At 39.7% G+C, this 13,396-nt stretch overlaps 2 protein-coding genes across 3 annotated transcripts in view; both read left to right on the top strand.

Moving 5' to 3' along the window:
• pik3r3b (phosphoinositide-3-kinase, regulatory subunit 3b (gamma)) overlaps positions 1-13,396 on the top strand; it is a 155,429-nt gene that overhangs the window by 37,240 nt on the left and 104,793 nt on the right. The window lies entirely within an intron of this gene.
• On the top strand, positions 5,384-12,485 carry LOC113050518 (uncharacterized). 2 transcript variants are annotated; one of them, XR_003276776.1, is made up of 3 exons: positions 5,384-5,543; positions 5,822-12,094; positions 12,373-12,485. XR_003276776.1 is itself a non-coding variant. In XM_026213534.1 (2 exons), the coding sequence occupies exon 2, from the start codon at positions 5,947-5,949 to the stop codon at positions 11,896-11,898; it is 5,952 nt and encodes a 1,983-aa protein (XP_026069319.1). In that variant the 5' UTR covers positions 5,384-5,543; positions 5,822-5,946; the 3' UTR covers positions 11,899-12,305. The 2 variants fall into 2 exon arrangements, 1 of the variants encoding a protein (XP_026069319.1); XM_026213534.1 differs by lacking the exon at positions 12,373-12,485 and having other exon boundaries at positions 5,822-12,305.

The raw sequence follows: 13,396 nt of genomic DNA, 5'->3' as shown, positions 1-13,396 counted from the left end.
AAACATACCAAAAAGCAGATGGGCTGAATGAAAAAACAAATTCACTCTATGCCAGGAGGTGGCGATTAAGTAACAGCAGTGATGCACTGTTTCCTTGATTACCGCTGTTAAAAACAATGCATTATACAGAGATGCAAGGAAAATGACATCTAAACTTCTTAAGACAGTCAGTTCCACTCAGAGAATCATTAATAATTGGCACATCTTGAACAGTTGAGCACTAAAATACATTATCTGCAAACTGCAGCACATAGGTATTTTTATTTAATTAATTTTTCAATCTTCGCAATATGACTGATTAAGCCATAATGCGATATCGGTTATATTTTAATTTGTAGTGCTCCCCAAATAAAAATTATATATAATGGGTGCCTCATTTGGGCACCTAGCATTTGCCTATTTGTTTGAAGTGACTAAGAGAGTATCGTGGTACATACTGTGGGTGGTGTATCGCGGTTTTTTGGTTCGGTTTGAATATGTTACACTCCTAAAAAATATATTATAAATAATACATTTTTAGATAGCTTAGAAGTAAGTAAGTAAGGACAGAGAGGTGCAGTGGCTCACTTGGTAAAGGGAGCTTTGACGATAGAGCAGGAAAATAAGTGAAACTGAAGCATTAATATCCCTCACAAAAAAACATGCTAATGCACGCACATACATACAACTGCAGCATACTAGACTTCTCCTGCGTATGTATACAATCTGAGCTCCAGAACGGGGATGGCTGTAAATGACCCCCCCCCCCCCCCCCCCCTTAGATATTCTAACTCAGCACACACACAGAACCTCTCAAAAGTGATGTCTAATTTAACACAATTTTCTGGTCCATTTCCAGGCTTCTAAAACGGATTAATCCTTCTCTTACTGGTGGGAAGTACGATTCACACCATAGATTCTTACTGATAACTGCTTTCACTCTTAAACTGTTTTATCTCCTGATTCCCCTGTATCTTATTCTCAGTATACTATGACAGTCTATTAAAACAGTTAATATAGAATAATTTCTAAAGAATCATGTGACACTGATGACTGGAGGAAGGATTGTTGAAAATCCGGCTTTGTCATCACAGGAATAAATTCCATTTTAAAATATATTAAAATAGAAAACAGTTATTTAAAACTTTCAAAATGTTACTATTTGTACTGTATTTTTGCTCAAATAAATGCAGGTTTGGTAAAGCATAAGAGACTTATTGTAGTTTAGCATTACAGTACATCACCTGCTCACCAGTGGATCCTCTGCATTGAATGTGTGCCATAAGATTGGAAGTTCAAACAGCAGATGAAAGCATCACAATGATTCAAGGTAATTGACACAACTCCAGTTAACACCATTTGAAGCAAAATCTGCATATCTTTGATAGATAAATTAATCAATACGTTCTCCAGTGGAAAGAAAATCTAATCTGAATCAGGAAAGAAATGTGCACATGCAGATCAAGAAAAATTTACAAGGAAGAACAGTTTTAAACAAAAATGTTGGTTGATTTTTAATGTGAGAGGGCAACGGACTTTTCACTGGGTTATCGACTGGTATTGTGATCAGAAGGGACCATTTAGAGTTAAAACCCCTTAAAGGGATGGTTCATCCAAAAATGAAAATTCTGTCATCAATTACTCACCCTCAAGTCGTTCCAAACTTATAAGACCTTTGTTTATATTCGGAACACAAATTAAGATAATTTTGATGCATTTCAAGAGCTCTTTGATTCTTGTAGCTTGAACATGATAGTAACCTTGTTGTCTATAGGAGGGCATCTTGCAGAATGCATCAGAAAATCTTAATACCTGTTCCAAAGATGAACAAAGGTCTTACGGGTTTGGAACGACTTGATGGTGAATAATGAATGACCGAATTTTAATTTTGGGGTGAACTATACCTTTAATGTTGTACTTGTTTCTTACAAAAACAGCTTTTCGCTTCACAAGACATACATTTGTAAAATGGAGTTGTGAGGATTACTTGTAGATTGTTTTTAATGCTTTTATCAGCTGTTGGAACTCTCATTTTGAAGGCACCCATTCAGAGGATCCAATAGTGAGCAAGTGATGTTATGTTACATTTCTCAAAACCTGGGTATATACAAGCAAACTCATCTTGGGTGTTTTTTGGGTGTCATCTTTTTCAGCAAATTTTAATTTAAGTATTTGCTCCTTGTGTTTACTATCTCATCAGATGGGTGCCTATGCTCACAACAGAAGGAAAAACGTGTTTCATTTGTCCAGGGTGGCTTGGTCATTGAAAAATGCCTGCTGTGCCCTTTAAGTATGACCATTTGCAATATTTTGTGAGTGCATGACACTGTGGGGAGGAAAAGGCCTTGCTTTAACCCCATTTCAAAGAACTTCTATGTCTAATTATTTATTTGATTAAAATAGATTTTCAGTTTTCAGTTTGAGTCAAACTATTTGATTTGTTGTTGTGGCTGCTGTTATTTTTCCCAGTTGTTATTTTTTCAATTACAGTTCGTGCTGAACCCTTAAGGCTGTGGCTTACAAACAGTTACATTACAGCAGAATCCAGCTGTGAGATGGTTATGATGATGATGGCTTTTTCCTTGCTTGGTTTATCCATCTCTTATCTCAAACCAAAAAATAAATAAAAATCTTCGTTTCACTCAGTTGTTGGGCACTCAACTGACACAGTATCCATGAATGTAGCTTTCTACGAAGTTTAGCATAATAGATTGAACGATTAATTTCAGTGTTATCCTTGTACATCATATGACTATATTTATTGAAGACTGCTACTGTTTTATTTTTTTTTATTTTTTTTTTTTTTTATTTACTCTACTAGGGTACACATGTAGCCACATCTGGGATTCAAGATTTAATTTAAACCTTGCAAAATAGAAAGTTTTAGGATTTTGACAAATTTAACACATAAAGAGCCTTCATTATTTCTGTGTCTCCAAAAAAAATATTGATATTTGTTAAATGGTATTGATAATGCGGTCACTTTTCTTGCATGATCATCAGGTTATGCAATTATTATACAATTTTTACATTTTACATTTTTATATATTTTAGATTATATTTTATATGTAAATTTGTGTGTGTGTGTGTGTGTGTTATAAGCTGTAGTGTATAGTGTTATCTGACCTTTTAACCCCAGTTTATAGTATGTTTATATCATATTCATTTGTTATTTATTACAGAGATTCTATATAAAAATAAATCATTAAAGGGATTTCCTGAGTTTCCACTAGAATAGCTGTTGTTGATGTTGATATGAATAGACACTGGGAGATGAGTTGTTGAGGTTAAAGAGGCCACAGTGTATTGGCCACGACTGTTAAAATAATTATTTCTCTATGGAGAGAGAGCGAGAGAGATGTGCTGGAATACAATGACAGGCTTGCCTTTTTTCTCAGCTTGCTTTTTGCTCCCTACTGTTGAACATCTGCTGTGCACTGATCAGGACAAACACACACACACTACTTTCCCAGCACACCTTGGCATCTGAAGTGTCATCCGCACACATCTGCACCAGTCTGCACCAGTTCCAATTGCCCCATCCCTTTCTCTTTTCTCATTCATTTCTCTTCTCTCTAAATTAGTCTAATACGCAGGCCTTCTCATCAAGGCCAGCTGTGCCGTGTTATCCATTCGGTTTGTTGGCCAACAAGGAGATAATCAATGTATCTACACAAAAGATAGGGCACAACTAATGGGTTTCCTAGTGCAGGTGTGTATAATATGGAATGGTAAATCATGTGGGAAGTCACTGTTCTGAGTGTATGCAGAAAGCCCCCTAAGCAGATGCAATCTGTGGTGTACAGCTGGAGATGAGGTAAGGGTTCAAGAAAAGACACTCAGACATGCTAGATGTCCCCTCCTCATATCCAGTCTGCCTCTTTCTCTCTCGTTCTTTTGCTCTGCTCAGAGAGATGGGGTCAGTAGCTGTGATGGAGGTCACCTGTGATCCGTCTCTGACTGTAGATTTCAGAGAGAGACTGGGACTCTAACAGATGTGCTATCATAACTACACTCAATGAGGAAATAGCATACTTCTCTTGTCTTGGCCATCAGTCGACTGAAACTTATTATCTATTTTGTTACAATAATTATGATTAATTTATTAATCAATATATTATGAATCACATATACAATTGTCTGCTGATATAAGCCCCCAATTAGGGGGTTTTAGAAGTCATTATATTGTTTGTTTAATATAAATTATAACAATACAAAAATAATGTTAAATGCACTCCAAAAATGTACATACCTATACAATTCACTGCAGTTTACAGGTGTAATGAACACTGATGGCAGTAAAACACCAACAAATTGTATTCTTTTTCACATAAATTACTGTTACAGTATTATTAGATTATTGATATATATATATATATATATATATATATATATATATATATATATATATATATATATATATATGTTAGGGCTGTCAAATGATTAACATTTTTAATCAAATTAATCAGAATTTTCGGTGGATTAATCATGATTAATCACTATTTGCAATTACACCTGAATCCTAACCATTTTTTTTTCTGAAATGCATACCAAAAGATAAATAACAGGACACAGATAGCCTACATTATATTCATGTATTGATTCATCAATATGTGGTTCTTTTTTCTGAATTTCAAAAGTTTTTTTCAAAAACATTTAGGCTACTTAGATCAAATTTACCTGAGCACTATATCAAACCATGCCAATTAACTACAGAAAGTGTAAGAGTTTTAGGTGAACCAGTGGTTAAATATAGCCACATATCTATGAAATTATGCATAGAGAAACTCGAAAGAATGAACTCAGAAACAGAAACATGCGCCACCATCACATAAGCAGCACTCTGTCTGGGCACTCTTGTTTTTGGGAGGTGTTCATTTGCTCTGCCACAATACTTTAGGATCGATATTTTCACATTCTGAAGGCTTCAAGTGAGAGTAAAACCAAGTAAAATGCATATGCTTTCCCAAACAGCTGTAATTTTCGCTGCATTGCATGTATGCGTTCTGCGCATGCACAGTGTGAAACACAGGACACTATAACACGAAGAGGCTCCAGCGTATCAACTACCAAAGTTTTCTCTGTTTATCGAGCTTGGCATGAATGTATTTGAGAGTAACTGAGGTAAAACCTTAAGCTTCTTCGGTGTTTTCGTCGCGGCACTCGCCGCTGTTTTTTATTATCTTGAGAATTCAGAGATCGACGAGACTTTCCTAACCTGAATAATTTGTCACACTGCGCATGCGTGAAATGCGTTAAAAAATTTGATGTAATTAACAACTAATTAACGCCGTTAACGCGCTATTTTTGACAGCCCTAATATATATATATATATATATATATATATATATATATATATATATATATATATATATATATATATATATATATATATATATGTGCTGCCCCCTTGTGGGAAGAGTTGTTTGTGTTTTGAGTTTCGTGCATTTTGTCCACGTATAGATTCCGTAGTTCAGTGATTCTCCTAACAGTCTCACAGCAAGTCGATCTCCAGTGTGTTAAAGTCTGTAAATCATTATTTTGGTTCCCAAAAAGATCTGTCTGTAAGTATTTATTTGATAGTGATTTTAGCTTCCTTTAGATATTGAATTTAGTAATTTTAACATGTTTTCATTTCATAATTCGTAAGGAATATTTGGCGCTAGTATTGTTAGCTTTCCTTTGGCATTTTCCATGTATATTGGTTTCATGGTAATCGCTCACTAATGCAATAGTTTTTGTGAGAGTTTTAGTCATTCTAAGTTACTTATTTTATATTTGTATTGTACATTCACATTATTGAGATTGTAATATGCATTTTCATTGTTTTTGTATGTTACAGTTTTACAGTCCTTCCAGTAAACACACCAACTGAACAAGAAGCTTCCTGGTTCTTTATTGGAGATTGTTAGCTATCTGTAAAGCTAGTTCACACACACTAGTGAAGGCAGAATAGTAAAAAGACAGATGGAAGTTCAATCAAAAGTCAATACAGAAGACAACACTGCTGCCCCAGACCACCAAAGTACAGTTAGCAACGTTGGTGACCTGTGGGAAACGAGATCGAATTGTTCTAACATCTCACGATCCAGTCAGCGGTCGCGGGCCAGTCAAAGGTCCAACGCAAGCATTTTGGCAGCAAAAGCACGCGCTAAAGCAGCTGCCGCTCAAGCACAGGCATCATACGCTGAAAAAGAAGCAGAGGTGATAAAAGAACAAGCCCACATCGAAGCTGAAGCTGCAAAAAAGAAAGCAGAGCTCACCGCTGATCTCCTCAAACTACGTTTACAGAGTGCAGCTGCAGCCGCCAACGCCGAAGCAAAGGTCCTGGAAGCAGCGGCCGAGGATGAAGATGGATATACCTTGTTTCCAAAAAACAGCGACAACGTCACCCAGCCTATAACAGTTCCACCTGTGCCGACTAATACCCGCATTGCCTCCGCACAAGCTAGCACATTAGTGCTTCCAGCAGCTCAGCAAGAAAAATACAGTGGTGATTTTGTCCAAAATAAAGTCAAAGAGCACAGCATACAAAACAGTGAGATTAGTGAATATGGATTTCAAGAGCTACCTGAGGCACATCCCTCGCAGTATGGCAACACTAGCGGAGCAGATCGTTCTTATGCCCAAAGCTCATTCAAAAATGCCTTTTTCACTTCTCACTCACAGTATCCAACCCCAGTTACTACTGATCATAGATATCAGCCACGCTCTATGAATGAGTCTGCCCCTTTCCAGCCCAAGCTATCGTCTCCATGCCCTGTTGTCAATGCAAACGAGTCCAATTCCCCAGCCACATCAGACTTAGCCAAATATTTGGTTCGCAGAGAGTTGGTTAGCTCAGGGCTCCTGACGTTTGATGATAAGCCTGAAAATTATTGGGCCTGGAAGGCATCTTTTGTGAACGCTATAGTAGGTCTCTATTTATCCCCAAGAGAGGAGTTGGATCTCCTCTGCAAATGGCTAGGCCCCAAATCATCAGAGCAAGCGAAACGATTAAGAGCTGTACACACCTATGATGCCACCGCTGGTGTCAAAATGGTATGGCAAAGATTGGAGGACAGCTACGGGTCCCCTGAAGCAATAGAGAATGCTCTCTTGAAAAAGTTGGAAGATTTTCCCAAAATCGCAAACAGAGAAAATCACAAGTTAAGGGAGCTAGGTGATCTCATCTCAGAGCTTGATGCTGCCCGTGTAGATGGTCTCCTACCCGGCCTAAGTTACCTAGATACGTCCCGGGGCATCACTCCTATTGTTCAAAAACTCCCATTCCACCTCCAAGAGAAATGGATTACTTCAGCATCCTACTACAAAGAACAACACCATGCGTCATACCCGCCATTCCCTTTTTTCGTGAAGTTTGTGTGCGACAAAGCTAAAACCCTCAATGACCCAAGCTTTGCCCCTTTACTTTCTACCAACCCAAGTGTTTATAGGCCTGAAAGACTGAACAAGCCCAATTTCAAAACTGCAGTATCTGTTCGAAAAACTGAAATAACTGCTGCAAAAGGCTATCGTGAATCCTGTGAGCAAAAGGCGGTTGACCCAGATAAACTGTGCCCGCTTCACAACAAACCACACTCTCTCCGCAAGTGTCGTGGTTTCAGAGCAAAGACCTTGGATGAAAGAAAAGCTATTCTCAAGGAAAATAACATTTGTTACAAGTGCTGTTCCTCCATCAACCACATGGCGAAAGACTGTAACACAAGTGTACATTGCATTGAGTGTAAAAGCGACCACCACATAACCGCGCTGCACCCTGGACCAGCACCATGGAAAACAGAAACTCCAGGCTCTGTAAACCCAGACGGGCATGGCGGGGAGCAGCCAGAAAGTCCTATCCAAGCCATTGTGTCTAAATGTACAGAGATCTGTGGCAAAGGTAACAGCTCACGCTCATGCTCCAAGATCTGTTTAGTAAACATTTATCCTGCTGGACACAAAGAAAAAGCAGTGAAAGTTTATGTTGTGTTAGACGAGCAAAGCAATAGGTCTTTAGCAAAGACAGAATTCTTTAAGATCTTTAACGTTAATTCAGGGACCAAAGTTTACACCTTGAAAACCTGCTCAGGTGTGGGAGAAACAAGGGCACGCCAAGCTGACGGCTTCATAGTAGAGTCTCTTGATGGCAACATTAGCGTCCGGCTTCCCACATTAATCGAGTGCAACATGCTCCCAGATGATCGATCTGAGATCCCGACACCGGAGGTCGCAGAACACCACACTCACCTCAAGCATTTAGCAGACAAGATTCCAGATTTGGAACCAAATGCTTCAATACTGGTCCTCCTCGGTCGGGACATACCGAGAGTGCACAAGGTCAGAGAACACTACAACGGCCCTCACGATGCTCCGTACGCCCAGCGCCTCGACCTTGGCTGGGTCATAATTGGTGAGGTTTGCCTTGGGGGTGCTCACGTGCCAAGCAAAGTCAGTGTTTACCGCACTACAGTGTTGTACAATGGACGCACATCTCTCTTGGACTCTTGCCCCAACTCATTCCATGTCAAAGAAAAAGTTATGAGCTCCAACTCCCCATTTAACTCTTTGAACATGACCAGCTTGATTGACACAGATGAAAACGATTGTCTCACCAACAAATTGTTCATGAGAACCCCTCATGATGACAAACCCGCCATGTCAGTAGAGGATGAACTCTTCCTGGAGATCATGGATGAGCAAATGTTTATGGACGAGTCCAACAGTTGGGTGGCGCCACTACCCTTTAAAACAAACAGGCCCAGGCTACCCAACAACCGAGACCAAGCGGTCAAACGTCTCAATTCGCTGCGGCGCGTACTTGACAAAAAGCCCCTCATGAAAGAACATTTTTTGGACTTTATGCAGAAAATGTTTGAGTCAGGACATGCGGAACCCGTCCCACCACTCGACAAGGACCAGGAGTGTTGGTACCTACCATTCTTTGGTGTCTATCATCCTCGCAAACCTAACCAGATACGTGTAGTGTTTGACTCTAGTGCCACTCACAAAGACACGTCTCTGAACAATGTTTTGTTGAGCGGCCCGGACATGAACAACTCACTTATTGGTGTCCTCTTGCGTTTCCGCAAAGAACCTGTGGCAATCACTGCGGACATTGAGCAAATGTTCTATTGTTTTGTCATTCGTGAGGACCACCGCGACTTTGTGCGTTTCCTGTGGTACGAAGGTAACGATCCCACAAAGGTCATCAGAGAGTACAGGATGACTGTACATGTGTTTGGAAATAGCCCGTCTCCCGCCATAGCAATTTATGGCCTCCGGAGGGCGGCTCTGGCTACACAAGAGGAGTACAGTGAAGAGGCCAGACAGTTTGTTCTTAAAAACTTTTACGTTGATGACGGACTGGCTTCCTTTCCTTCAGACGCCAGTGCCATTCAAACCCTGAAAAGCACCAAAGAAATGCTTGCAGACTCTAACATTCGCTTGCACAAAATAGCCTCCAATAGCCCAGATGTTATGGAAGCGTTTCCATCGGAAGAACGTGCAAAGGGACTGAAGAACCTTGACCTTGGTGCTGAGCCCCTGCCCTTACAGAGAAGTTTAGGGCTGAACTGGGATTTGCAAAATGACTGTTTCACCTTCCTCGTGTCAAGAGAAGACAAGCCATTCACAAGAAGGGGTATTCTTTCTGCTGTTAACAGTTTTTATGATCCCCTTGGGTTTGCTGCCCCCATCATCATGCAAGGCAAGGCTCTCATCCGAGAATTGTGCTCAGAGAACTGTGAATGGGACACTCCATTACCAGCAGAAAAAGAGGCACGATGGAAATCTTGGAAAAACTCGCTTGTTGACCTTGAGAAACTACAAATCCCTAGACAGTATGTGAACACGACATTGCAAGCTACCTGTCAAAAAGAGCTGTGTGTGTTTGCAGACGCTTCTACATCAGCCATATCAGCAGTTGCTTACCTGCGAGCCATAGACACCGAAGGTCATGTCCACATAGGCTTCTGCATGGGCAAGTCCAAATTAGCTCCTAGACAAGTCCACACAGTACCTCGCTTGGAGCTATGTGCTGCAGTTCTGGCAGTGGAGCTGGCAGACATGTTACTGGATGAACTTGACTTCGAAATTCACAAAGTGAAATACTACACTGATAGCCGAGTAGTCTTAGGTTACATCCACAACACCAGCCGGAGGTTTTACGTCTACGTCGCCAACCGTGTTGCTCGCATCAGAAAGTCATCTGAACCCAGTCAGTGGCACTTTGTAAGCACGGAAAGCAATCCTGCTGATCATGGAACACGGTATGTGCCAGCTTCACTACTGAGTTCTACCAATTGGTTTACTGGTCCCGACTTCTTGAGGAGAAGTGATGGAGAGTGTCCTGCGGAATTAAACAGCTTTCAACTTGTTGAACCAGCCACAGACTCTGAAGTCCGCCCACAAGTCTCAACATTTGCAACCACGACTGTGACAAAATCGCTTGGCTCACATAGGTTTGAGCGCTTCTCCAGTTGGAAACGTCTTACACAAGCTATCGCCAAACTCATTGGAAAGGCGAGATCTATTTCAAAAGCTCCCGAGTCAGAGGAATCTAAGATGGATGCTCTAACACAAGCAAAGTTAGCTATTGTGCAAACTGTTCAAGGCGAGATATTTGAAAAGGAAATAAAAACTTTGAACAAAGGGGAGGTCATATCAAAACACAGTCCACTGAAGAATCTGAATGTGTTTTTGGATAAAGAAGGACTGGTGCGAGTAGGAGGACGTGTGACCTCTGCTGAAATAACTCAAGAACAAAGTCAACCCATTGTCATTCCTAAGAAGCATCACATTGCTACCTTGCTTGTCCAGTTCTATCATGAACAGGTTGTGCACCAAGGTAGACACATCACAGAAGGAGCCATCAGGTCTGCTGGACTGTGGATCCTTGGAGGAAAAAGGTTGGTGACAAATCTTATCACCAAATGCACAACCTGCCGCAGGTTAAGGGGCAAAGTACAACAACAAAAGATGGCAGAAATTCCAGCCGATCGTCTCATCCAAACTCCTCCTTTCACAAATGTCGGAGTGGATGTGTTTGGACCATGGAACATCTGTACTCGCAGGACAAGAGGTGGAGTGTCAGAGAACAAACGCTGGGCAGTAATGTTTACCTGTTTAGTTACTCGTGCAGTTCACATCGAGGTAGTTGAGTCTCTCTCAACTTCAAGTTTTATAAATGCTCTCAGAAGGTTCCAGGCCATAAGGGGCCCCACCAAGTTCTTTAGATCAGATTGTGGAACGAACTTCGTTGGAGCGTGCAAAGAGCTCCAGATAAGTTCAGAAGATCCTGAGCTTCAATCCTACCTCAAAAATGAGACATGCTCTTGGAAGTTTAACCCACCTCACTCCTCTCACATGGGAGGAGTGTGGGAAAGAATGATTGGAGTGGCCCGACGTATTCTGGAGGCTATGTTGCTGAAAGTTCACTCTCCAAATCTGACTCACGAAGTACTTGTGACGCTCATGGCAGAGGTAACAGCCATAATGAATGGTCGTCCATTAGTACCTGTGTCTTCCGATCCTCAACAACCCGACTTGCTGACGCCAGGGGCCCTTCTTACACAGAAAATCTGTCCCGTCTCTATTCCACCTGGAGACTTCGATCCTAAAGACTTGTACCGTAAGCAATGGAAACAGGTGCAAAGTCTTGCCAACTCATTCTGGAAACGATGGCGAGAAGAATATCTAGCAACGCTTCAACCAAGAAGAAAATGGCAAGCAGATCATACAAACTTAACCATCGGTGATGTTGTTCTCCTAAAGGACACTCAGGTTAAAAGAAACGAATGGCCTACTGGACTTATTGTGAACACTTACCCTGGTCGAGATAAGAGAGTACGGAAAGTAGATGTACGAATAATTAAAGAAGGTACTGCTAAGGTGTACACAAGACCTATTTCAGAAATTGTGTTGTTAGTTAAAGGTTAATAGTGTTATAGCAGTATACCAGGCGGGGAGTGTGCTGCCCCCTTGTGGGAAGAGTTGTTTGTGTTTTGAGTTTCGTGCATTTTGTCCACGTATAGATTCCGTAGTTCAGTGATTCTCCTAACAGTCTCACAGCAAGTCGATCTCCAGTGTGTTAAAGTCTGTAAATCATTATTTTGGTTCCCAAAAAGATCTGTCTGTAAGTATTTATTTGATAGTGATTTTAGCTTCCTTTAGATATTGAATTTAGTAATTTTAACATGTTTTCATTTCATAATTCGTAAGGAATATTTGGCGCTAGTATTGTTAGCTTTCCTTTGGCATTTTCCATGTATATTGGTTTCATGGTAATCGCTCACTAATGCAATAGTTTTTGTGAGAGTTTTAGTCATTCTAAGTTACTTATTTTATATTTGTATTGAACATTAACATTATTGAGATTGTAATATGCATTTTCATTGTTTTTGTATGTTACAGTTTTACAGTCCTTCCAGTAAACACACCAACTGAACAAGAAGCTTCCTGGTTCTTTATTGGAGATTGTTAGCTATCTGTAAAGCTAGTTCACACACACTAGTGAAGGCAGAATAATATATATATATATATATATATATATATATATGTATATGTATGTATGTATATGTATATATATATATATATATATATATATATATATATGTATGTATGTATGTATGTATGTATGTATATATATATGGCTTTTCTGATGAAGTAAGCTTGCTTGGAAACTCAACTGGTATTGTATTGTATTTTCCAAAAACCAACATCATTTCACTTTTCAAAAATGTTGCCATGTTTTCCATGTTTTTAGAGATGTTTTTTTTCAATGTGCCTGGGTTGCAACATTCATTGTTACCTAAGTTGTTACTTCAGTGTAGGTGATGTGTGCTTTTTGAGGAGCGCTGTTACTCAAGAGTTTGATTTGCAACAGACATATCCTGTCAGTCATGTCAAATTTAATTCATTTATAACAGCAGTAATGTTTAAAGTGATCTGTTGAGAATTACACTTCTGTCCGATATTTTCCATGCTCAACCTCTTACTAAGCTGTATCCCTTTGGTCTCTTTTCCCTGATGGTGCCTTTTGAAGTTTGAAGGTTTCTTGTTCTTGGAAAAATTATGTTCATTCTCTTGTTATTGAGATCATGACATACATGTCCACTCGTCTGATATTATTTCTGAACAGTAAAGATTAGTCTCTGAGTCTTTAATGTTGATTTAAACTAATTGATGTTTATTTTTTTATTTATTTTTTTTATGGTAAAGACCACACTGGTGCTTTGCTGAGTGTATAATCGGACAAAAAAAGAAAAATTATTAATGCTACAAACGGATGAAACAGCTTTGGATGCACATGAGGAAATGATCTATTGTTGATCAACCACAAAGCCACAACTTTTTCAAACAGCAGGTTTTGTATAGAAATAAAAAAAAAATGAAAAGGGAAGAATTAAATCAAAGTTATTGTCCCCTCAGTCAGCTC

This window comes from Carassius auratus, chromosome 31, assembly GCF_003368295.1.
Source record: "Carassius auratus strain Wakin chromosome 31, ASM336829v1, whole genome shotgun sequence".
Classification (NCBI taxonomy): domain Eukaryota; kingdom Metazoa; phylum Chordata; class Actinopteri; order Cypriniformes; family Cyprinidae; genus Carassius; species Carassius auratus.
Note: the sequence above shows the minus strand (reverse complement) of the source record. Positions and strands in the feature narration are given on the sequence as shown.

What these genes read in the sequence shown, in the direction of transcription:
- LOC113050518 (XM_026213534.1), top strand. Translation starts at nt 5,947, where the DNA reads ATGGAAGTTCAATCAAAAGTCAATACAGAAGACAACACTGCTGCCCCA.